This window comes from Canis lupus, chromosome 12, assembly GCF_003254725.2.
Source record: "Canis lupus dingo isolate Sandy chromosome 12, ASM325472v2, whole genome shotgun sequence".
NCBI classification, from domain to species: domain Eukaryota; kingdom Metazoa; phylum Chordata; class Mammalia; order Carnivora; family Canidae; genus Canis; species Canis lupus.
Window position 1 is genome coordinate 28,454,567 of NC_064254.1, and position 26,420 is coordinate 28,480,986.

Here is a 26,420-nt window from a genome sequence, read left to right on the forward strand (position 1 = left end):
TTATGTCAAGCAAATACCTTCTTTATTGGTATTAAACACTATTGTATTAAGATTTGTGGGATATATGTTATTGGGACCTTTTTTAAAAACAGATTTGATAAAACATTTAAAATTATATTTTAAGTAACCTCTATAGATGAAATTATTGCATTAAGTTCAGGTGACACTTTAAAATAAAATATTTAGGGGCACCTGGGGGGTTCAGTGGTTGAGTGTCTGCCTTTGGCTCAGATCGTGATCCTGGGGTCCTGGGATGGAGTCCTGCATCAGACTCCCTGCAGGGAGCCTGCTTCTCTCTCTACCTCTGTCTCTGCCTCTCTCTCTGTGTCTCTCATGAATAAATAAAAGAAAATTTTTAAAAAAATAAAATAAAGTGCAGCCCGGGTGGCTCAGGGGTTTAGCACCGCATTCAGCCCAGGACCTGATCCTGGAGACCCCAGATGGAGTCCCATGTCAGGCTCTCTGCATGGAGCCTGCTTCTCCCTCTGCCTGTGTCTCTGTCTCTGTCTCTCTCTGTCTCTCATGAATAAATAAATAAAATCTTTAAAAATAAATAAATAAAATAAAAATAAAACAAGTTATTTAAAGTGAAAATAGCTGGCTTCATTATGTTTATTAAATGAATCCATTATAGTGATACATGTGGATTTTCAAAGGTAAAGAAAAAAAATAAGATTACAAATAATTGTTACTGAAAAGCAGGTGACAGTGAAAGAAGTCATTAAGTTGGACATGTTCAGTTCTATCAGATGGCTACTTTTTGGGGGCACGTTTCTTGTCAGGGGTTTAAAAATCAATATGTGATTAATAAAAATGAGGTATGCCCTAAATGACATGGCTTATGATTTTATACTATTGGTCTATTTTATAATGCAAAGCTCTAATTTTAGCATAATCATCTTTATCAACTAGTATTTATTACATGTTATGAAATCCATCTCCATTCATGTGGAGACAAAAGAATCATGATTCTGTCACTAATGTATTTCAGTAATTATATGAAATAGCCAAATTTCATATGAAATTAAAATAAGATGCAAATAAGTTTCACCACATATATAAATAAAACTATTAGTGTATTAATTAACAGCATAAATCACCAAATTATGGAAAACTTGGCAGAACTGACATAGGTAGAGGTAGGTGACTATTTCCTTTGAAAAAAGAAGAATCACATTGACTTTCCTAATGGCACTGAACACAGTAAATCTGACTGAGAGATGTATTGTACTTTGCTCTTTGTTTTTTTTTTTTGGCAGGCTAAGGCTTTAAAAGAAGAGTTCGTGAATAAGAGATGCCTCTCTGGGTCTTACCTGGGAAAGACGGAAATGAAGCTCTCCCATTAGAGTTAATCTAAGGTCCTAGGAGAGCATTTACTTTAAAGGTCATATTGATTGGCAGCACAGAATAGTGAAGAGAATTCACTATTGTCATTATTTGGTATGCATCAAATAATCTAGCCTTTGCCACCCACTGTGGTATTCTGAGTGAGAACATAACTCAGAAGCAGAAAAACAAATTCAAATCAGGACATATGTAAAGGGAGAGATCAAGGCCAAACCCATTGTAGGTGGAAGAAGAAATTCAAATTCCTAGATGATACAAAAGTCATATGATAGTGATTCTCAAACTAGAGTGTGATGAGAATTATATGGAAGCCTTGCTAAAGTTTTTGGGTCCCACTCCAGAGTTTCTGAAAAAATAGGTCTGATATGGAACCTGAAAATTTGCATTTCTAAAAAGTTCCCAAATGATGCTAATGCAGGTGGTTCAGGAACCACATTTTGCCTTATAAGATCTTATCATTAGAAAAAAAAAGAATAAAAATAAAAGTATAAGCAGTATATCTTACGTAATTGATACAGACACCCTACCAAAAAACAAATAAAAAACAACAAAAGAAAACAAAACAAAAGCCCATCAAGTGTTGGAAGGTGAGGCAAAGGAAACAGAAAGAAAGTAATTATTAGGGAATGAGCTTCCAGATAGACATTAGCTTCAGCCGACAGTTTTTCAAGGTTTCTAAAAGCAGCCACATCAGAGTATGTACCCTGGAAGCATATGACTACAGTTAAGAGTAAGAAGAAAAAGCAAAGATCAGTTGTTGACAGATAAATCCTTGGGACTCTATTACACCAGTAATGGAATGGGATTTGTTAAGAGGGATGAGGAAAAATAAACAGCACATGAAGACCAACCACAAAAAAGTCACACAAAATAGTTACTGTTAATATATATAATCAAAATAAAAGACTCCTTTTGCTATGAAATAAAATACTTGTAAGCAATAAAGTCATCTGTATAAATATTATTTTCAAAAGTATACAATTACATAGATTTATTAACAAACATGGATTACAATTTTGAAAATTCGGTAAAGCTGCCATACCTTGGACCACAGGAAATTGTTTCAGAATATGAAATTAACAACATTGTGGGCATTACTTTGAGATGTTACCCTACAGTCCTAAGGAATACCACAAACCCTGTCATTCCAAGTGATTGTATATAGTAGAAAATCCTTCAAGTAAAATATATGACTTAGTTTCATCTTCCATTGCTAAGACTAAAAAAAAAAAAAAAAAAAAAAACAGAAAGACTTTCCACTTTGGAATGGACAATAACAGAAAATAAGCTGTAAGCTTATTCTTTCCTTCTATATAAAATATGTCAATGCTAAATTTTATTATTATTTCAACATGCTACAATAATGTGAAATGATTATAGAGAAATGATCTTAGTTTAAAACCCACCCTACTCCCTTAAGGCATTAAAAATAGTGCAGGGCAATTTCAGAGGAGTCAAGTTAAAGCTAGGTCATGAATAGAATATATGGATGTTTTCATGAAATAGCCCAGAATGTGTGATAAGAACAATCATATTTTAAATTAGACTGTAGCCTCAAGATAATTTTCCAGAATGCCACACTAAATACATCACATATTCTTTTATATGCTGTATTTTTATGTTACATTATTAATGAAACATGAATTATTAAATACATATTTCAATAATTAGTGGCTGAATTCATATTATAGCATGTCTGATGGTAACTAATATAGTTGCTTTTATGCAGCTGTATTAATGTATATATTTTAATGTGTCCCTGTCGTCTTTATGTTGGAGTAATGTAGGTTTATGTGTAGCAAATGCTTTGTTAAGTTTTATGAATTAGACAATATAAAAATATCAAGGGAAAGAGCAGATTCAAGATCATTAGCAATGTCAAACTGAATGGGAAAAAGCATTTTAAAGTTTTATAAAACTAATGATTTCTCAATAGGCCTAAGGCTTTAATAGTTGGGAGACAGTTTCTAGTCTTCAATTTCATTAAAACATACCTGGGAAATGGTCCATTTGAGTGAGTTAAGACAAACATTCCTTGAGGCTCACAATACCCTTAATTTAGAACTGGGTATCTTGAGAGAATAGGACTTTTCAGGTAGTATAGGTCTCATTGTAAAAACAAGAACACCATGGCCCAGATAATTTAAGAGATCCATACTTTTTGTTCATAGAATTAAATAAAAAATGTTTGATAAATGGATCAATAATTATAGAATTGCCCTAAGGTCACAAAGCCAATTGTTTCTGAACAAAAATATCAACTCTACTGAATTTCATAACATAGTTCTAGCCACTGCTCTCAGCTGACTGTTCAAGGCTGAATTTCTCTCTTTTTTTATAATTCACTCCTTCAGCAAATAATTATTGAACATCTATTTTAATCTGGGCAATGTACTAAGCTCTGTAGATTCAAATATATAGTCAATGTATCTGCATCCCCCCCGTCTCCCACCCCAGAGTTTATATGGGGAAAAAGGACAGGTAAACTTACTGAATTAGAATACAGCATCTTAGAGCAAAGGAAGAACTAAACCCTAGGAAAATATATAAAATTAAGTCATATTTTGTCACACTTCTACTCAAAGTCCTTAATTGCACCCCTACTTTTAGAGTTAAAATCAGTCTTTATAAGAGCATACCTACTGTCATCATCTGCCTCCATCCTTTCTTACTGAACTCATCCATTCTTGGGTATCTTTTCCCTTCTATCCATACTCTTCTCCATTTCTCTCTATTTTTAGAACCAAACATGTTCTTCCTTCAAGAATTTGATTTCCTCCACCTTTACCAGTCTCCCCAAAGTATCCTTATGCCATAACCCCCACTTTTTTCAGATCTTTCCTTAAATATCACTTTCTAACTTTTCCTGATCAACTCATAAAAATAGCAATTCTTTCCATATCTATGTCTACACATTTCCTCATATTGTTCAGGAAGCTGAAGCCCAGAAGAATGACACAATTATCCCAAAGGTACTACGGATAAAGGTAATTATCCCAAAGGTACTGTGGATGGTTGAGCCACAGTTTGAATACAGTAGTCGGGCCTCAGACCCAGTATCTTAACCACTTTGTTATTTTTTTTTAAGATTTTATTTATTTATTCATGAGAGACACATACACACACAGAGGCAGAAACATAGGCAGAAGGAAAAGCAGGCTCCCTACTGGGAGCCTGATGCAGGACTTGATCCCAGAACCCTGGGATCACACCCTGAGCCAAAGGTATATGCTCAGCCACTGAGCCACTCAGGTGGCCCTTAACCACTTTGTTATACTGCCTCAATAGCAGTGGAATCCAAAAACATAGAAAAAATACGGCAGATCATTTTTAAAGGGATTCGTTCAAGAGGGTTTCCTCTTTGGGTTAGAAAAAGAATGATAGGATGCATAATGCAGCAAGAAGGGAATTGTAAATGACAGAGAAGACAGTTTTGGCCTTGGCAGAGCTTTGTCAGATGTTACCAGTGACAGTCTCCAAAGGACTAAAAAATAAATAAATTAAGCACCTCACTGTAGGAGAGTTATCTTTTTAACCAAGCAACCATAGATTTTAGTAACATCAGGCCATAGTAATATCTGCAGTTAGAAAAGGGAAAGAGTAGAGGACTAGGCCAACAATAATACCTCCTCTTTCTTTCCACAGATTTACATACTTAGTGGGTGTGGTTAAAATGTAAATGTAACAATTTAGTAAGCACAACCAATATAATACTTTAATCCATTTTTAACTATGAACCACTGTATAATATCTTTTTCATCTCGGTCAGTCCTTAAAATCAAGTATTTTAACAAACTGAATAGAAGTTGGCTTTCAAATTACTATGGCAAAACTTAAGAATAAAAAGGGAAGATAGCACATTTTACTACATTGTACTCATAAAGTATAAAAACTTTTTAAATAAGCAAGATTTTTAGATGACTAAACATTATGTGAATGTTTTAATAACTTTATTAGTGGAGTATACATAATTTATTGGTAACATATTTTGGAAATATATGAACAAAATGTTTTATTAATAGGAGATCAAAATCAAAGAAATTTGCAGACTGTTGGTGAAAGTTTGACTCAATAAAAATAAGGACATCTATTGCAATTAATTCTAATGGTGGGATCCCTGGGTGGCGCAGCGGTTTGGCACCTGCCTTTGGCCCAGGTCGCGATCCCGGAGACCCGGGATTGAATCCCACATCGGGCTCCCGGTGCATGGAGCCTGCTTCTCCCTCTGCCTGTGTCTCTGCCTCTCTCTCTCTCTCTCTCTCTGTGACTATCATAAATAAATAAAAATTAAAAAAAATTCTAATGGTGATTTATATATTGATATAATAATTGACACATTCAACTTTTATGGATGTATGTAATTTAAAAATAATTTTGAAGGGCTTAAAAACAATTAATGTTATTAAGTATTAACAATAATAATTTAAAGTAGATATTTCATTATTTAGAGTTGATGATAGATGTCTTAAAATAGTAAATATCTACTCTAGCTTATGCAAAAATATCCAATTATTTTATTGGGTTGCATTTATACTCAATATATTAACAACTTTTCATTAAATCCGCAATACAATTATTAATAGTAATTATCTTTTTGTATGTAATTTTCATAGAATCTTTATTTTCCAGTTCTTCAGTAACAAGAACTAAATCTATTTGAGAAATCTTAAAAAAAATCCTTATGATACTTGCCTATGCCAGAGAAATAGATGTCAAGCATAAATCTATTAAATAAATAGATATCATTAATTAATGGTTCTTATTTTATAACATTATGAACTTCATGTCAGTTTTATTTTTCCTTCACATTGATATTCTGGATCCTTAAAAAGATAAATTGTTCATATTATACTTTATCCTTTGATTCACTTACAGAGTACAACTGAATAGGAATTAGCTTTGAAAGAGGTCACCCATGGGCAAAATGTCAACAGAATTGTTATGCTGCCTAAACAGAATAATGTACAATATGAAATAAGAGTGACTTAATTAACTGAATCTGTCTCAGTACAGTGCATTTTTTCTCTAGTGAAGACATAAAAAAGATAGATAACTGCATTTGTCAATTAATCTACTCATATTTCAGTGTGAATATAAGAAATGAGGAAGTATATGAACTATTTGTGTCAGGATAAGCAGATAGGTAACAGATATATATACACTCACTCATTTGAATCCACACAAATATTGCCACCAAAAGTCAACATTGTATTCAGTGTTTCTACTCACAGAGGATGATCCTCCCAACATAAAATGGATAAAATAAAATAAAAAAAATGCTATCCACAAAGTTTTAAATCATTACTTAAAAGATGTTCTAATGCTATTATTAAGCCCATTTAAGGATCCCCCCACTTTTTCTTTCCCCTGTATTAGTACATGTTTTTTTTTTTAAGATGTATTTATTTATTTGATAGAAAGAGAGAGAGAGAGAAAGAGAGAGAGAAAGAGAGAGACCATGAGCAGTGGGAGGGCAAAGCAAGAGGGAGATAGAATATGAAGCAAACTCCACACTAAGTGCAGAGTCCCAGGTAGGGCTCTCACTCAGAACCCTGAGATTACCATCTGAGCCAAAACCAAGAGTCAGAACTTTAACAAACTGCACCACCCAGGCATCTCTTGCCCTGTACTATGAGGTTACTGTGGTTAATAAGGTTACTGTGAAATGGACATGCTATGCTGGTTTTCCCAAAGGTAAAGGACACTTTCTTCATTATTTTTTTCTAAGTTATGACCCAATTAATGGGTAATTTCTCACTGTTTGGGCCTTAGTGGAAGAATAGTCTATAGCCCACTCTTTAAATGGAGAGCTCATAAAACCATTAAACAGAGGAAAGCTAGTCTTTGAGACAAGCTGTCATTATTTTGTAGTGGTCAGATTGATAACAGCATATTAGAAACCTGTTAGAGGTCCTCAGTAATCAGTATACTGAACAAGCAACAAAGTAGAGCACTGTATAAACCATGTAGAGGCTACCAACTCTAGGGATTCCTTCTATCTTACAGTCTGGCCTGGACTTTCCAAATATCCTGATTATTCTAAAGAAGATGGACATTCTTATTTTTGTAAGAAATATTTCTGATATTAAATTTCAGAAGATAATTCAAGCATAAACAATTATAGATCAATCAGTAGATACTAAAAACCAAGAATCTGCAAAGCCAGATCAGTCCTTGGGAATCCAGATAAATTACTTTTGTTCTTACTCTTCAAATCTTGAAAAAGGAAAGATGAAAGTATCCTGCACTGATTATCCCACTGGATGACTTATCTTCTAAGGAGGAGACAGTTTAGTGAACAATTGAAACTAAAAGGTTTTTGACAATAGTTTCCACAATTTCCTGGAATAGAATGTGCTGGTTATGATCTTTTTTTTTCTTTTTTTATGATCTTTTTCATAGTGAGATTTGAAATGATTTCTAAAAAATAATTGCCCCTTCTCCTCTTTCTGAATTGTCTACAAGAGAAGATGTAATAGTTTTGCAATCAGATTTTACAGTGTTATTAATGAGTTATTCTCAGAACTTAAAAAAAGTAGCTTAGCACCATGTAGTAATTAATCTTAGTATACAAGAAAAACAAGACAATGGAATTATTTGAAAGCAAAAAAATAATTAGCTAGTTATAGATTGTCAGAAGATACATGATTTTAAATTAGAAATGAATATGCACTCTTATAAACTTACTTACAGTGGATTTATAAAATGTTCTGCACATTAAAGAAAACCAAACTCTGTATCTTACAGCACAGCCTAAGGCCTATTTTCCTGGTGGAGTTCTTCTGATGCAGTCTCGGTTTTATTCTCATCTATCCCCCTCACTACTCACTATCCCTATTATAGCAAAACAAGTTTCTGCTAGCAGAAATAAATTTTCTTTCCTAGCTTCTGGAAATTTAAGGATATATATATATGGACATTCTGATTTTTGTTTATATATATATAAAGAAACAATAAACTATTATAAATTTTTTTAAATTCATGGGATCTGTAATTCTTCCTCAAGATAAGGAAATGGATATAAATTGGGTTTTCCCTTGACATCGTATTTTAAATTTCCTACTGTTGTGTTTTACATATATATGATAAGAATTATCTCTCATTTTATGGATGTGCAGATGTAGACAGGCCCTATATAAATAGGTCCGATAGGTGGCATTGCACTGATGCAATCACAGGTCACCATAGAGAACAAAATCACATGGCCATTAAAGATGACCTTTGTCCAAAAAAAAAAAAAAAATCACCAAAAGCCTGTGAAGAGGCCTTAACTTACATAAATGCTATGACTTTGCTTAGGGCTAGAATTTCTCCTCTTCGATCTCTGTTAATTGCATGAACAACAAGAAATAACAAATTATTTTGGGATCTGACTAATTAAGCCTATCAGTAAGCACCTCAGGGGCGGGTTGCGTTTGGTTAAATTGCTAGTACACAGGATGGGAGAGAGCCTTCCTTTTTGCATTCTTGTCCTTCATCATTCCATACTTCTCTCCACAATCTAAGAGGTTCTAGGAGAATTCTATCTTCTTTCACCTAAATTAAGTCACGCTCCTTATCTGAGTTATGAGAAAAATAAACTTTTTTTTTTTTCAGACAGGAACATCACAGTGGGCATATGCAATGATTGATACATAAATTTCTTCAAATAAGATCCATTTGTATTGCTGTGTTTGGTAAACTATTGGATGCCAAATTAATTTGAATTTCAGGTAAAAATTCATTATTCTTTTTGTGTAAGCGGGTCCTATGCAATTTTCAGACACATGTATTTTTATTTGCTGGGTCTGGCAATCTTAGACTGAATTTGTTTTCCAGGTCAAGTGTAGAACAAGTATTTTTTAAAAGTAGGTTGAGAGACTTTAGGTAAAAACTAACTGTGGAAGTCTGTCCTAACTCACTGGACATATTCTTGTCCTGCCCCAATTGTTCAGCAGCCTATTCTCAGTTTTTCTGGTATATCACATTTTCCAGAATCATGTTTTTTGTCACAGTGTTTATATTCATATCATCTCTCTTCTTACTAAGGCAAAGTTTTGATTTGTCATTATTTCATGAGAGACTCTCTATATGAGATAGGCTTTTCTAATCTATTATGTTTCCTACAATTTAGGCCTATAAAGAGTCTTGCCAGTCTAGATTCCCACCTACAATAGAATTAAGGTATATTTGAGTCTCTACTATGATAAATAATTTATTAAAACAAAATATAAATAAACAAGACAAAGACTTTATAAGTAGGTTCTAGGTTCATTATTTAAGATAATTCATTCCATTCCCTATGCTTCATCTACTTTTTTCCCAAAACTCTCCATATTGTATGCAAAATAGTACATATTTGTATATAACACATAACATTTTCTACATCACATTATTTTATATACATTTATTCATCACTCACAGAAAGGAGGGTGGAAAAGCAGTATAAAATAAATCCAATGTATTCAAAACTCTTAACTCTTATCCTGACTCTGCTTTGATCCTTTAGAAAATGTGTTTTATATATGTATATATAAAACACTTCATGGTGATTCCTAAAATGTTTTACAGACATATATAAATAAATCATAATGACATTAGCTATAGTTTGGTTTCAATTTTAATTTGCATGAGTCAGGATATTTATTCATCTAATGGTCTCCTCTTAGAAACAATAATAAAGGACAAATTATACTTAGACAATATGTAATAAATTAAAAATGTTTTACATATTATATTCTTTTGGAATTGTGTATTATTATTTTTTAAATATTTTATTTATTTATTCATGAGACAGAGAGAGAGAGAGAGAGAGAGGCAGAGACATAGGCAGAGAGAGAAGCAAGCTCCATGCAGGGAGCCTGATGTGGGACTCGATCCCGGCCTCCAGGATCATGCCCTGAGCCGAAGGCAGACGCTTAAGCACTAAGCCACCCAGGCATATCCCTGGAATTATGTAGTATTAATTTTAAATTTTTTTTAGGTTTAGTTATAATTCATTTATTTTAAAAGTATGTTTGGTTTTCCTCAGAGTATCAAAATATACTAAAAACTCAGAGTGAAGTTTTTAGTGTATTATGGATATATTTATTTCAATTCATCACACAAGATCAAAGAAAACCTTGGGTGGGCACATGATAGACAAATCTATTGATAGAGCTAATTGGGTTGGTAAATTTTAAGAAAAGATTGGTCTGCTCCCTCTGTCTACCATAACACAGCAAGAGCAAACTCCCTGATGGCTTTCTTCTCCCCTGAAGTGCAGCAATTGATACCAGGTGGGAAAAGTGATCAGTGGTTCAGTCTTAGAAAAATGTTTCAAAAGCATTGGTTCTTTTGATGTTTGATTACCAGTATAACAGTTCCTAATAATGCAAAAAAAGGCAAAGGGAGACTTTATGATCTCCTTCTTGTTAAACTGAGTTTTTCTTTAATTAAAATAGAGATTTTGAATAAATTTTTAGCTTATTAAAATATACTTATAACTAGTTTAAAACACAATATCTGAGTACCTTTCCTATTATAAAAAATAATTCATTCTTACATACATTTAATAAGATATCTCAAATGCCAAATGGTGAGAAATGCTATTCTTTAAAATTAAAATTATTTACTGGAGACACCTGTCTTCACTAAATAATTCTAGTATTTAAACTTTAATCTATATAAATAAATTTTATACTGTCACCTTGGGTAATTTCCAAATTGAGGTTATTTAATTGACATACTCCTAATCATCTGAAGGATAGAAATTGGACTTCTAAAATCTGTTGCAAGGCTATAATAAGTACCTGCTCTGAGTCCTGAAGAACCGCAGTTGTCGATCTGCATTGTATCTCTGAGTATTTTCTCTTAGATTCCTACCATCTCACGACACTTCCACCACCTCTCAGCTTTATCTTCATGCCTCCTTCTAGAGTCCTTCTTAATTTCCCATCCCCACTCCAGGAGTGCTTTCTATGCTCCATAACCTGTTTCTAATTCTGCCCATCTCTCACTGACCAAATATAGATATCACGCCACATTCTCGAATGCATTGAACCACAATTACAGAGGTAACCATCAAAGCCCCTTCCTATCCCACAACCAGCATTAAGTAGGTGGGTAAACTGATCCAAGTTTTCAAGTAGTTTGAGCCTCCAGCTCTTCAACTATAGCTTGTTTCCATTACCATGGCCATTAGCTTCTCATTGAATAGGTTTGCCAGACTGAGTATCCTGCCAAAGAGGAAAGCTGCTAAGTGTTTTAAGATTGCAAATTATTTTCCAGTTCTATATTTCTAGTTCAGGAGTTCTAGTAACTAGTTCTAGTAACTTGAGACTGCCTATAAGCCTAGAGACTGTCATTCCTGTGTTTCATTGCCTCTCTTAGGTCCAGTGTAATTGTACCTAGATGCTGTAAGTTCCTCTTACTCCATTTCTACTAATGAAATGACTCCACCTTTCCTAACTAACATTCCCTCTACAGCTCTGGTTATTTGTCAAGCTTAAGCCAAGACCCACTGAACAGCTGTCTTCGGCCTATGCCAGGCTGCTTGTAGCATTAAGTGTCAAGTGTGCCTCATATATAAATCGTACCTGAAGCTCCCACCCAAATCTTGGAGGAAAATCTCACTAGATAGCAATAGGTAGACATCACATTTTCAAATACCAAATATCCTACAAGCTTTATGTTTAGTAAAGACTGTATATTCTGGGAAAATCCTTAAGGCCCCATTCTGTTCAACAGCCTTTCAAGTAAATCCTCAACAATGTCCCTTAATGCGTTTGCAGGCTCTTTCCACACCAACCAATGTCTCTTAGCAGCCATGTCCTCGATGACAAGGACTTCTGAAATAGCTCATCAGAACTAGCCAAGGATAGCACTTTTTCCATTTTTCCATAAAAAGTTCCCATTTGAGAGAGAAAGAAATGTTTAGCATATTAATTCTCTTATTGTTTTTAAAAATATTTTATTTATTCATGAAAGACACACAGAGAGGCAGAGACATAGGCAGAAGGGGAAGCAGGCTCCTCACAGGGAGCCCGATGTGGGACTCAATCCCCAGACCTGGGATCACGCCCTTAGCATAAGGCAGATGCTCAACTGCTGAGCCACCCAGGAGTCCCTAATTCTCTGTCTTAATCCTAAATTTACTTCTTAGAATTCTAGTTATAAATTCTCCTTGGACCCAAGTATTCTGTAGATGAGAAGCTGAGATGTAAAGTTAGGCTCTGTAGCTGTATCCTATCACACGTTGATAGGACCATTCCCTGAATCAAGCTGTCCTCCCAACAACTCTTAAGACACCTCTCAGTGCAAGCTTCAGGTGCAGATTAGCATTGGCTGGGTGCTCAGTTCTCCAAGAGGAGGCTTACAGACATAAACTATTGCCATGGCTGTCCCTTCTCCATGCCACCCAATGAACATGGATCGCCCAATTTGTATAAAATAGGGCTCTTCATGTGAATCTTCAGGGCAGTATCTTAAAAATACAGAGGCTCAGGCCTCACTTCCAATTTAGTATGTCAGAATTCTCAAATAAACAAGTATTTTTAGAAATGGCACAGGTGATTGTGATGTATTGCAAGGTGTTTGAAATACGGACTTGCTTTTGGGATTCTCGTCCTACCTAGTTGTATAAGTCCTGTGGGCAACTGCACTCAAGCTATGTTACTTTCAGAGGTGCAGCATGGTCTTGGACAGAAAGAGAATCTTGAGACAATTACGTGACCTGCAGACCTGCTCAAACTGCTGTATATTACTGTGTGGCCATGAGCCTTATGATTTTTCTTTGTATAATACATCTTCTATGATATGCCACTGAAAAAGCAGTCCTGGAAAGGCAAACTACAGGAAAAAAAGTGGTATCTACATTTTCGATAAGCAATTAGCCCTTCACTGTAATATTTTTAAAAGTCCCAGAATCAGTAATAACACTCTATGTCTATAGAGTCTATGTCTATATCTATGTCCATATGTTCAAATACTCATTGACATTTATATTCATGTGAATCACATTGGTCTCTTTTGAGTTTTTGTTTCAAAATTTTTTAAGCACAGAAGATAAATTTTTTGTCTCACTCTCTTAAGCACAGCAGTTTGATGAAGGGAGGTTTTCTTACTCTGAGAAGGCAGGAGAGGCCAATAACTTAAATCAGGAGAACTGACCTGGAAGACCATGGGACTGAGAAGATTTAAGTGACGTTAGTTAGATTAAAGGCTTGATGCCTGAAGAGAGAGGGATCAGGCCAAAGTGTTTTGCTTTGTGTCTATCAGATGCAGTTTTTCACCAGAAATGTAGTAATCTCATTGCAAGCTCTAAAAAGTGGCTCCCAACAGCCTGAAATCAGGTAAAACAAAAGCTACTAGTTGCTGCCAAATCTCTGGAACCTTGGCATGAGTACAAACTCCAAGGGTTTCATACTCTTTGAAAAAATCTAAAAATAGTTAAAGAGATAAAAATATTTCTTCAGTTCTTTCATTCATTTATACATTTTCCTTTATTTTCTTTCTCCTCTTTCTTCCTCCCTCCCTCCTACTCCCTTTTCCCCTACCTCTCCACCTGTCTCTCTGTCTCTCCACATTTAAATCATCATTATCATCATCATGAACATGGCATTTATTTCTTAATTGCTTTATATGTGGCAGGTACTATGTAAAACATTTTATAGGCAGTGTCTCACCTCATCTTCATAACAACTCTGCTATTAATATGTCCATAACAAAGTTGCTATTAATATGTCCATTATTAAAGGGAACTAATTGAGGCTTAGAAAGATTAAGTGACTTGTTCAAGGTAACATAGATAGTGAAGGCAAGGCTAGCAATCTCAAAAGCTCATCCTCTTTTGTACTTGCTGCCTTGTGGTTTTTAAGGGCATACTGCAAAATTTAACCCTATCATTATCAAGATGATGCCACGGGCCACTATTATTTCAAACCAAAGTTTTTCATCAATTTACATAAAGAGGCTATTTATCTTTGAGCTCTAATTAATATGTACATATTATAACGAAGATAAGTTTAAATATTATTTGACCTAGCTCCAGAGCTTGTTTTTCGAAGGCTCTTGATTTCTGTTTAAACTAGGATGGTTGGCCAAAAAGTAAAGAGAAATGATATATTCTTTTTTCTGTGTATGTGCACATACGTGTGCATATACATTTGCACATATACTTTTTTCCACAAATATATAACCACTTATTAATTCAAAGTTTCTTAGAATTTCCACTATTGATAAATTCTTCATAGACAAATGGGGAGTTATGATGACATAGTTAGGAATACTAGAGCTCTTTACTGATGGAGATGCAAGATTTACTATCCTTTGACCATTGTTCTTGTCAGTTAATAATAAATTATTGAAGTCAACTTGCTCTTGTGTGTGTAGCTGTGGGTGTGTTTCTCTTACTATCTTCTTAGAAAGAGTATATAAATACAACCTAATAGTTTTTAAAACACAACCAGTTAAAAATGGCATCTATCCAAGTGTCAGGAAGGATGGTTTCTAAGAAAAAAATTAAATTATTTTGGACTGTTACTATCCACTAAATTCTCAGATATAAATTGTGAAGCCTAGAGTTGAATCATATAGTCATGTAAAAATAACAAATAATAATATAAAAGTACAACACAATGTTTTATTGAAATAAGTTAAAACTTAATCTGTCTCATAATTCTTTGAAAATAAACCCATTTATTAATGTATTTTTGGCTACTATTGGCAATGCAAATGGTATTCATTCAGTTCTAAATTATTTTTTAAGCTGGATTATTTCTGTGAATGCTCCATTTTTATTAAAGAGTCTGAAAATGGAAAATTCCTCTCTCTGATCAGTTACATTCCCACACAGTATTTATGAAATTCAGTTCTGCTTGATAGATTTCTTAAACCTCAAAATTCAGCCATCTGTAAATCTCACTTCTCTGTAATGAGTCTTAGAATAAGAAAGAAGGGAAAATATGTCTGAGCTTCCAAAATAGATTTTACAAGTCTAAAGTCATTAAAGTTCATGTATGTCTTTACTCAAGTGGATCAGTAAATATATTCTCAAGTGGATCAGTAAATATATTCTCAGGTTCCATTTACTTTTACTTTGCATATAATCCTAACAGATTTGGTTATCTGTTTCAAAGCCATGATGGATTCAAAACAACAGATTAGAGGGGAAGAAATGGGATACTTCAGATATACATTAACTGTGATCAAAATTTACTGTCGAGGGGAATATGTTGAAAGAATTACACAAGGCATAAAATGAATGAACTAAATTTTTATATTAGTCTTGGATTATACAAGGAAAACAATTCTATTGTCTGCTCTATTGTAGAAACAATAGAAAACTGATCCCCATCATAATGAACCACTTTCTTAAATGTAATGTTAAGTCATTCTCAGTAAATCCTTAAGTAAGGATCTGTATAATGAAAGGTAGAGATCTGGGCAACAAAAAAAGGCAGATTTTACTCTACATAAACAAAAGTAGGTTATTTAGAATGTACATGGCCAAAGGTCTTCATTTTGTGTTACCTAATCATTGCAATGTCTTTTTTAACAATGTTTTAGGTTGTTAGCTAATGCCTCAATATTTAGATTAAACTTTTGGCTATACATTCACTACTGAAGATGTTGCAACTAATCAAGTTGATCAAAAGACTTAACTGAACTTCTGGAATATAATTAATCAGTTAATGATTATTTTTAATACCCTAAAAATTAGTTGAACCATTATACCCATCGTCTATGAGAAACTATAATTTATGCATAGATTTTCTGATTAGCAAATGTCAATTACATAAAGAGAGAAACATATCATTAAGTTTTTACAAGTGAGGAGGAAACAATATATTATTATCTCCCTCACAAAAGGGTTGGAAAGGAAAATTTAGATTTATTCCTTTTGTCTTAAAAACAAAGCACTAAAACAATGGGAGAATCCAGTAGAGAAGATGCAATGATACACACTTCTAAAAACTCAAGAGGATAAAACTCTTGGTTTTTCAGACCACCCTTTACTTCTCCTTTTTTTTTTTTTTAAGATTTTATTCACTTATTCATGAGAGACACACACAGAGAGAGAGAGAGGCAAGAACAAGCAGAGGGAGAAGTAGGCTCCATTCAGGGAGCCGGATGTGGGTCTCGATCCAGGTATCCAGGATCAGGCCCTGGGCTGAAGGCAGCACTAAACCACCGAGCCACCCGGGCTGCCCTTTACTTCTCTTTTAAGGTGCTAAATTATGAGCTGTCAGTACACATGAAGTAAAAACCTCTGTGCTCCACCTCCAATATTACAGATGTTTATAGCTAGAAAGTGCTGTCTAGATACCCAGTCCAGTGATTTTCAAATAGAAATACAAATTAAAATCACGAGAAATTATAAGTTATCCAGGTGCCAGATGGATCTATCTACTGAATCAGAATTTTAAGCATGTGCATTTTTAAAGGCAACATCCTGGAAAAGGACCATTGTATACAACTCTTGATTTTATTGCAGAAACTGATAATTCAACTAAAAAGTGCAGTCATAGATACTTGTTTACATATATTCTGGTATTTTTTTTTAAAAAATATTTATTTATTCATGAGAGACACAGTGAGAGAGGCAGAGACAGAGGCAAAGGGAGAAGCAGGCTCCCTACAGGGAGCCTGATGCAGAACTCAATCCCAGGTCTGAGCCAAAGGATCAACCACTGAGCAACCCAGGCACCATATAATGTTATTTAAATGAAATATAAAGCTATATTTTTCTTAAATTAATAAATTAGTGGCATATTGAGGGGATCTGAGTGACTATTCCAACATTTCTTCATTTTGTGGTTCCACTAAGTTGTGACTTGCAGTAAGTCACTGAACAAATCCCTATCAAAATCAGACAATGTCCAAATGTTCTTGCTACCCTTTTAAGTTACTCAAAACTTACAAGATGTTTAACTTAATTAGGTTATGAAAAATGAATAAGGAAAAATTATTTTTCTTGAGGTTTAATATTTCAGATGGTATTCTATAGGACGCATGACTTAAAAGCAGTATTAGTATAAAACACAGCTATAGTAGAGATAATATATAAGAGCTAAAACATTTGAGATTAGATAAAATTTATTATGTTCCTATATAACAGAAATTATTGATAATAAAGTTTGTTACTATCTTTTTTTGCTACAATAATGATTGTTTTTTCTTTTCTCTATCAAGGAGTATTAGGCGGTTCTCTGTGTTTGAAGAATTTTAGAGCTCCCTAGCTCTGACCCTAAATCAGATTTTCTGTTAATTTCCATCAAGCAAGATTAAGCAAATCTTTATGGAAAAGGAGGGCATGAAAGAAATGAAGGCTTTTGTATTTGGACAGAGAACAGTTGGAGTAATTCCACACTGATGGAGGGTTTGTAATACTAGAGACAGAACAGAACCTGAGGTTTTAGTGGTTCCAATTGGATGTACTGAAGGGACAACTGGGACCTCACTAGTAATTAACTAAGTACCATGCACTTGAGAGATACAGAGAAGGTTCTGGGAGCCAAATTTGGTGTGAAGGGATTGGAATCATTTGGCAGATCAACCCATATTTGAAAGGAGCATTGGAATGACAAAATGGGCATTTCAGTAGCAGCCAAGATGAATGAAGGAGGAGAGGCTATTCCCTTCTGATCTTGGCTTGGGCAACCTTCAGCATTTATGCTCTAATCCCAAAGGGAGGAAATGGGCAACTCTCAAATTACTAACATGGATTTTTCAACCATATGGTGGTGAAGGTAAAGGCAGTTTTATTTTTTACCAGAAAACACATAAATTCAGTTTGTTTTTTGCACCAGAGTATTTGGCAGAAAATTAATATCTGTTGTATACTAGTATACATAATATGTGTAAATTTTAACCTGGTTGTATATGAATGAAAACTCTGTCCTTTCTGAATGTTAGTTCTACTACACTAGTTTTGTTTCTTCTGCTGTTATCAAAATTAAGCATTCATTATTCATGTAAGACACAGAGGACAATGAAAGTAAAATGAGAAGGGAAAACACTTGAATAATTTGGTCACATATATTTAAGTAACCACAAAGAAATATTTATTCTTGAATATACCTAAGAAGTTTACATGGGAGAATAAAGCTGATTCTAACCATTCTTTTTTTTTAAGATTTTATTTATTTATTCATAGAGATGCAGAGAGAGAGAGAGGCAGAGACCCAGACAGAGGGAGAAGCAGGCTCCATGCAGGGAGCCTGACGTGGGACTCCATCTAGGGTCTACAGGATAACACCCTGGGCTGCAGGCGGCACTAAACAGCTGTGCCACCAGGGCTGCCCTGATTCTAACCATTCTTAACATTTATGTCTTATTATGTGCTAAGCATTGAAAATTTTCTTTTTTTTTCTTTCATTGTTTTCTAGATTTACTGGACCATAAAGAAGGAAAAGAAGAAAACTGGAAGAAGAAGAAGAAGAAGAAGAAGAAGAAGAAGAAGAAGAAGAAGAAGGAGGAGGAGGAGGAGGAGGAGGAGGAGGAGGAGGAGGAGGAGGAGGAGGAGGAGGAGGAGGAGGAGGAGGAGAAGAAGAAAACTGGCTCATTGTTACAAAATATTTCTCATCCTGGTTTCAAAGTCCTGTGATTTTCTGCTTTTTATCTAAACTCACATTCATGATGCTACATATAATCCTAAAGAAATGCTGCAAATGTAAAAGTGTTCATTTAAAGCCTCACCTATATCAAGTTCAAAAAAAGATTCAGTGCCTTGGTTGGTTTGGAGAGTTCCGCTCAGGAAAAAAAATAAATAAATAAAAACAAAGCAGGTTGATGACTATTACAGCCGAACATGAGTACCTTATAGATTGAATAGAGTAATCTTTCTGTTTATCACAATCATTAAAAATTTTGCAGAAATATCATCTTCCATGTCTTTCTTTCCCTTTTCTACTTCAAAGCTTTTAGCATTTCAAGGTTTGTCTTTTTCCAATATGTTGGTAAATAACAGCCAATATGAAACTCAGACTGGACCTTGCTTTATTATAATTATTTATGTTGCCTATTTTAGCCAGGCTTTATTTCAAAACCAGGAGTTTTCAGCTCTATCTGCTTTTTCCCCTATTTATCATAATTAAATATATATATTTAATTACATACTATTTATTCCTACACAAAAATGCAATATTTCACATAATATTGGTATAATACTTAACAGGTTTCTGTGCTCAAACCCTATATATATATACCAAAGGAAAGGCCTTTTAACATCCTGCCTGAGAACAGGGTCCTTGACACCTGATGACATATGTATACATTTGAAATGCTTACTACAATAAAGTTAATTAACACATTCATCTCATCACATAGTCACCGTGTGTCTGGGTGTGTGTGTGTGCTGAGAATGCTTTAGGTCTACTCTCTTAGCAGATTTCAAGTGTACAATATAGTACTATTAACTATAGTTACCATGCTGTACATTAGATCTCTACAGTTTATTCATCTTACAATGGAAGGCTTGTGCCCTTGACTAGCATCTGCCTATTTCCCCCACCCTCCAGCTGCTGTTAACCACTATTCTACTCTCTGTTTCTGTGAGTCCCACTTTTTCAAAATTAGTATTTTTCTTTATTCTTATTATAAGAGTTTCTGGAATTAGGAGTCAAGATTTTAAACTAATACTAGTCTAAAGTTAGTTTGAATAGCTTCTAACTGGCAATTTATAAAATAAATAAGTGAGAAAATACTATACTTTGAAGCTCTATTACTTGATATGATATACTTTCTAAAGCTACAGACTTTAACTTGTCAAACAACTGGCTTAGTATCACACAGTAAGCTGTGGCAAGGTCAGCTCCAGAAGTAGAATCTTATATTTTGGGGTATGAAGTTCTTTCTACTATAATGAACTATTATTGCTGAAATTATCACTGAAATCATAGGCTAAAATAAAGCTTAACCCCATTATGGAAACTAAATGATTTACTGTAAGTCAAAGGAACTCTGGCTCAAGCCATATTAAAAAATAAGCCCTGAGTGATCTCACATAATTAAACCCAGGGGGTTTCAGTCAGGAGTTCGACAACTGATCCACAACCAAATTTCTTTTGTCTCTCGGCTCTGCTGCCTTCAAGGTTACTTATCATTAGGCAGCACCCCACTCCCTTCCTCAGGGTCTGAAAATGGCAATAGTAATTACATGTGTAAAATCTAGATGTTAGTAAGTCTAGAAGAGGTCACACCTGCCTTTTACTTATATCTGGTGAGGATATACCAGTGAAGATACACTAGTGGGGAAAGCTTTCCCCAGAAAGAACTCCACTCATCTCAGAGACCAGCATAGAGTCACATGCCCATCCCTTTAGAAGTTCACAAAAATGGGATGGAGTAAGCATGACTGCTCAAGTCAAAGCATCTGAATAAAAACAAAGCAACATGGCCAGTATTCTACCTATATTGTAGCTTGGTAACTGATGCACCCTCCCTAGCCATCTAAATGTTTCTGGTCTCCAGCCCTCTAAATGTTAATTCTAATTCTCTATTTAGATACCAGCCTTCCTTGTGGGAAAGAAACAATTTGCCACAAATTAGCCTTTCATTGTAGAAACAAACAATGTAAATGAACTGATAGTCAAAATATGTCAATGAAAAGAAGTCTGTTTTTCAAAGCATTTTCTTCTAACTTCAACTAGTGCAGTCCTTTGGTCAAAATCAACTTTGTTGCTAAAGGATAAACTATAAGCTTATACTAGTATTGAGGCATTAACCTGTGTTGTATGTCATTTATTTTCTGAAGCCAGTCAGTGAATCCACATTGAGTAGATATTTTTTATGTCAGGATTTCTGAAAAATGAGAAGCCTGAAGGGATCCCATTGATTTGCCAACTGTGTCACAGTCCGTTTAAGGCAGAATGGCACATGCTTGTGACAAAGGTGATGACAAATGGATATGTACTGAAGGGACAGCACCAACACAGATGAATGAAGGAAATGATGGAAATACACAACACCAGACAGAAAGCAAAATAAAATTTAAGATTATAAATGTCAATGAAATATATTGTGTATGTAGTATCTTGAATTATATAAAATCAGTGCATATAAGACTAATGTCTTATTTTGACATTAGACAAAAGACTAAAGTCAATTTTTTGAATAATTTGTGAAATTTTACACAAATTCTACCAAGAATTGTGAATGCAAAGAATGATTTTACTGTTTTATAATATTTACATCAACCTACCTATAGTTATGAATAAAACACTTATTACATTAAAATAATACTGCTTGGGGATCCCTGGGTGGCGCAATGGTTTGGCGCCTGCCTTTGGCCCAGGGCACGATCCTGGAGACCCGGGATCGAATTCCACGTCGGGCTTCCTGTGCATGGAGCCTGCTTCTCCCTCTGCCTATGTCTCTGCCTCTCTCTCTCTGTGTGTGTGACTATCATAAATAAATAATTAAAAAAGAAATAATACTGCTTGAGTTTCTGTTTTCTCATCTTAATAAGTATATATATATATATATATATATATATATATATATATATACTAACATGACCCACATACAAATGTTAACTATATTTGTAGGAGTTAATTTATACTAGCTCACATTAAGATACATTAGTAATATTCATGGATACTAACGAGATGCAGATCTTTGCAGGTAGAATTGTGCTCACAGGCATTCAGGATGCAGTCATCAATGTCCTGTTCACATCTCAGGCCAGCAAAACCCGGATTGCATAAGCAGGAGAAGCCATTAACCACTGAGAACAAGAGATAAGAGAAAATCATATCCTTTTAGTAATGATCTGGGTAATGCTAATTATTTTAAAGAATATTGTATTCAACTAAATGCATTTCACTTTTAATCAAAGAAAATGTGAATTCACAGCTCTCTCAACAATATTTTCTAAGTAACTATTTTTCTCCATTCTATTTAACTAAAACTTTAATTTAAAATAAGAACAATTACAATAAACATTTGGTAACAGTTTGCAAAGCAAAATGATAACATCCAATTTTCTTCCTCTTCTCTCCCTTTCTTTTATTTGCCAGGAAATAATACAGGTGATAAATAGGTTACTTTTACATCAATTAACTTTTCCTCAAGTGTTTTAGGTTTAATAAACCAGAAGTTAACTCGTTAAAGTTTTTTGTGTGACAAGGTACATTAAAGTGGGTAGTGATCTGAAAGTTGATATTGAACTACTTAAGCCTTAGTTAAAAAGAGCTTTCACATTTCATCATGATCTTTTGAAAGTAATAATCAGAATCTGTCCTCTATTTTATCATTAATGATAGAAAAAGAACAGTTTCTGAAGCATCTCAAGGAAGTGGTGACAGCATAAATTGTAGTTGAAGTAAGAACATATCTATGGCTGCTTCTAGTCAGTCCCTGGATTCTTCATTACCCCTATGATTTACCATGTAGCCTACACCTCTCCACCTCTGTGCATGTACTCTCATTAAACGTTGAGGTTTTCAATACACTGTGCGGTATTTGCTGGCTTCTAGATTTCTGCAGCTGTGCTTCTGAATAGCATGTGTACCTGGGCTTTTAAAGAAAACCAGCTCACAGCTGTCAAAAGAGACGAGGGAGACACAAGAATGGCAGCTCTTTAAACAGGATTTTACTACTATTATATTTTACTTTCTTCATGTGGCATCCTAACTTATAGCGTCCCATTGAATCAAAATAATAATAAACAAGTACAGCTGTAAATAAATTAATGAGGCAAAATGGGATCAATTGTGTTTGCCTTATTTATTATATATGGCATTATATATGTTAATGAATTAAAATCAAATGTTATATAATATATAATTAAGACATTGTAGGATATCATAAAGTATAATGATGTTTTAAAAAATGTTTATAATTATAAATTCAAGTTTGGATACTGGCACAGAATGGCAAGTAATAAAAAACTAGAGTCAAATTAACTTTCTGTTTAGACAGAGATATTCTTTGCAGATGGATGAATTTTTTTTATTTTATTTTTTAATTTGCCATTTTTAAAAAATAAATTCAATTTGCCAACATATTGATGAATTATTTTAAAAGAAAAACAACAATAGATAACTAAATTAGCAAAGGGTTTGAAAGATAGAGATTGGTTTTAGGAAATAAAGCTTGCATTTATTATTAAGAAATATGCTTTTTGAATGTTGACTGTTCTGGGCTAAGCTAAGAACAGAAGCTAGATGTAAGCCTGGGGAATTAGACTGGATGTCATAGGTAAAATAAGTAAACAAATGAACAATCATAATTTGTTTGAAATTTAAAACAATAAAAAATGTTTTTTGTTGTTGTTGTTTTGCTTTTTGTTTTTTTCCTCACACCTAACTTAACTATGGAGTATATGATATCATCATTTTTTCAGGAAATAATTTTGAAGCATATTGCCTTGTTTTGGTGTTATTTTCTTTTTATCAGAAAATACAGTCACTATTTTTATTAGTTCTTGTTTATAAATATTCCATACTCCGATTTGAATTGAAATTTTCATTAGATAAACCCTGCATGAATTTGGATGTACTATTAGTTTAAAACTTAATATGCACTAAACATCATAGATTAGTGTACTGAAGCAAAGCTTCTGATATGATAAAATTTCATTGTGAAAATAAAGATATTTTAATAATACATTGCCAATGTGGTAAACACGTGCTTGAGATTTACAGTTTCATATTTACATATTAATAATTGTTTCTTATATATAGTTACATAATTAATACTGTTAACTTGAATTCAAGAAGTTTGGCTTCCCAAACTATTTTATATTTGAGAAAGTATTAAGAATATAATATCTTAGATTTATGCTGATATCAGTTTACATGTCTGATCTAATTTTTAATAAATGTTTTGGTTCTCTGGTGGTTGTTAAATCTCCTTGGATGAGGTCCAAAATATACCATGGCTAATTCTATTATGAAATAGTTTTATATATCAGATACTCAAAGTTTACATTTTCCATAATATATTACGTATGACCTCCAAAATCTTAACAGGTAACATTGAAGTAAGTATAAGTAGCATATTTGAAAATTATGTTTTCTTATTGTATAAGGAATTATGATTTAAAATATTTTAGGCCCTTTTTCTTCTTTTTTACTATTTATTTATTTTTATTTTTATTTAAGTTCCAGGTAGTTAGCATACAGTGTAATATTAGTTTTAGGCATACAATATAGCCTAAACTTTATACAACTTATAAAAATCATATGCACATCATAAATATGTCACTCAGATTATATCAGAACTGCCCCATATATAACCCTATATAACCATTATTCTATGGCTTCCTAGATTTGAAGGGTTTCTAACCACTGAGGCATTCTATTCTGTCCCTTCCTTATTTTATAGTGAACATAAAAATTCAAGAGTCATTCCCAGCATCCCCAAATACCTATGGGTTTGAGGTCAGAAATATGATAATAGTGACTTAGTTCAAGGTAATTGGAGAATTTCAAATTGTCACATAACATTTACAGTGACAAAATCAGGAAAAAAAAGAAGAAAAAAGAAAATGATGATAATGTTGGTTCAAATGAAGAGTAGCAAACAGGTGGCCCATAGCAAAAATATATTTTTGCTTAGCTGTCATAGTGTCAGAAAAGTTAATACTATTATATCTAGATGGATATTCCAGTTTGCGAGGACCCCTCTACTACCTGTTGTTTTAAACTTGGGCTGCTTCATTCAATTTGGAAAAAAAAAATTATGCTCCTTACTGACATGCATTTACAAAGCATTAGTTTAAAGAAAATAATTCATAACTTCAGTTAAATTATATCATTTCAAGATAAAATGACTTTCCTTCAAAATGTACTTTTTCACAGATTATATTAACCATTCATTGAGCAAAGGATCACATAAAATTTAAAGGAGATACAATAAAACAAAATAAAATGGAGTGTTTTGGTCAACATCCTTCTAGCTTACTCTTTTTTCCCCTTCACATCCATTCATTGTATCCAGTTCACAGGGCTATTTCATGACCTGTTTCTCCTGTGTCTCAACAAAAGTTATCTATTTCAAATTATCCGTATGTTATTCCATTTCAAAAACCATGTTCTCATATTCAATATTTCTTCTTTTTCTTCTTTCTCCCCTTCCGTCTTCTGCTTTTTCCTTTTCTTCTTCTGTCTTCTTTTTTCTCTATAAGTTTAAATTTCTTCAGTAATACATATTTGGTAGGGGGAAATGTGTGTGTGTCTGTGTGTGTCTGTGTCTGTGTTTGTGTAACAGATGTGATAAAATAATGATTTATTTTAAATCACTGTAAATAGTGCCCCTCCTACGTATAAATACTATTTAAAAATAATTTTAAAATGGCTAATTCTAACATCAGAACACAGAACTCACATCTCATTAAATTTTCTCATTTGATACCATTATTACTCACAAAAATGTAAATGAATTCATTATATGTGGGGGTATTTTATGAAAACACCTGGGATTGGCTTTGATATTCATGACAGGGTAAAATTAGTAAATAATTAAGGTTGCATACTGAGTTATTCCATTACTATGTCAGATTCTAAGTTAGATTACTCTGCAAGAATTGCTGTGACTGAACTCACTGTCATAGCAATATCCATGCAAGCAAGGGTTGGAGCTGCACTCATTGACGTTGATCTCACAGTGTGGACCTGTAAAGCCTTTACTACATTGGCACTGGTACCCAAGAGGAGATATTTCTGGATCCATTTTTTTTCTACACACAGCACCATTTTCACAAGGATCACTAGCCTCACAAGGTCCAAAATCATGGTAAGCATCTGAAAGAGAAGAATCAGAGTGTCAGTGCTTACTTAATAAACAAATCTCTACAACTACTGTCACTTACCTGGCATGTGTTTGCATAAATGCATTTGACTTAGTCTCTAGGCAATGACTCATAATTTTATTCAATATTATCATTGTGATTCTCTCTGTCTACATTGCAACTTAAGAAAGAAACGCTATTTATGATTTCTTTTTTTTCTTTTTTTATTTTTTATTTTTTATATATATATATTTTTATTTATGATTTCAATGCTTCATCTAACAAAGCACCAGCAGGCAGCAACGTTAAGTGACAGCATTTTTAAAAATACCATTTTGTTTCTTTACCTCTTGTTCAATAATGTGTTCTGAAGACATTG

General features: G+C 33.6%; 1 protein-coding gene across 1 annotated transcript in view; it reads right to left on the minus strand.

Annotated features, from left to right (window-relative positions):
* EYS (eyes shut homolog) overlaps positions 1–26,420 on the minus strand; it is a 1,522,493-nt gene that overhangs the window by 1,081,486 nt on the left and 414,587 nt on the right. The window contains exon 11 of the mRNA XM_025419151.3: positions 21,912–22,033. Within this exon, the coding sequence (XP_025274936.3) occupies positions 21,912–22,033 (122 nt within the window). The remainder of the gene's footprint in view (positions 1–21,911; positions 22,034–26,420) is intronic.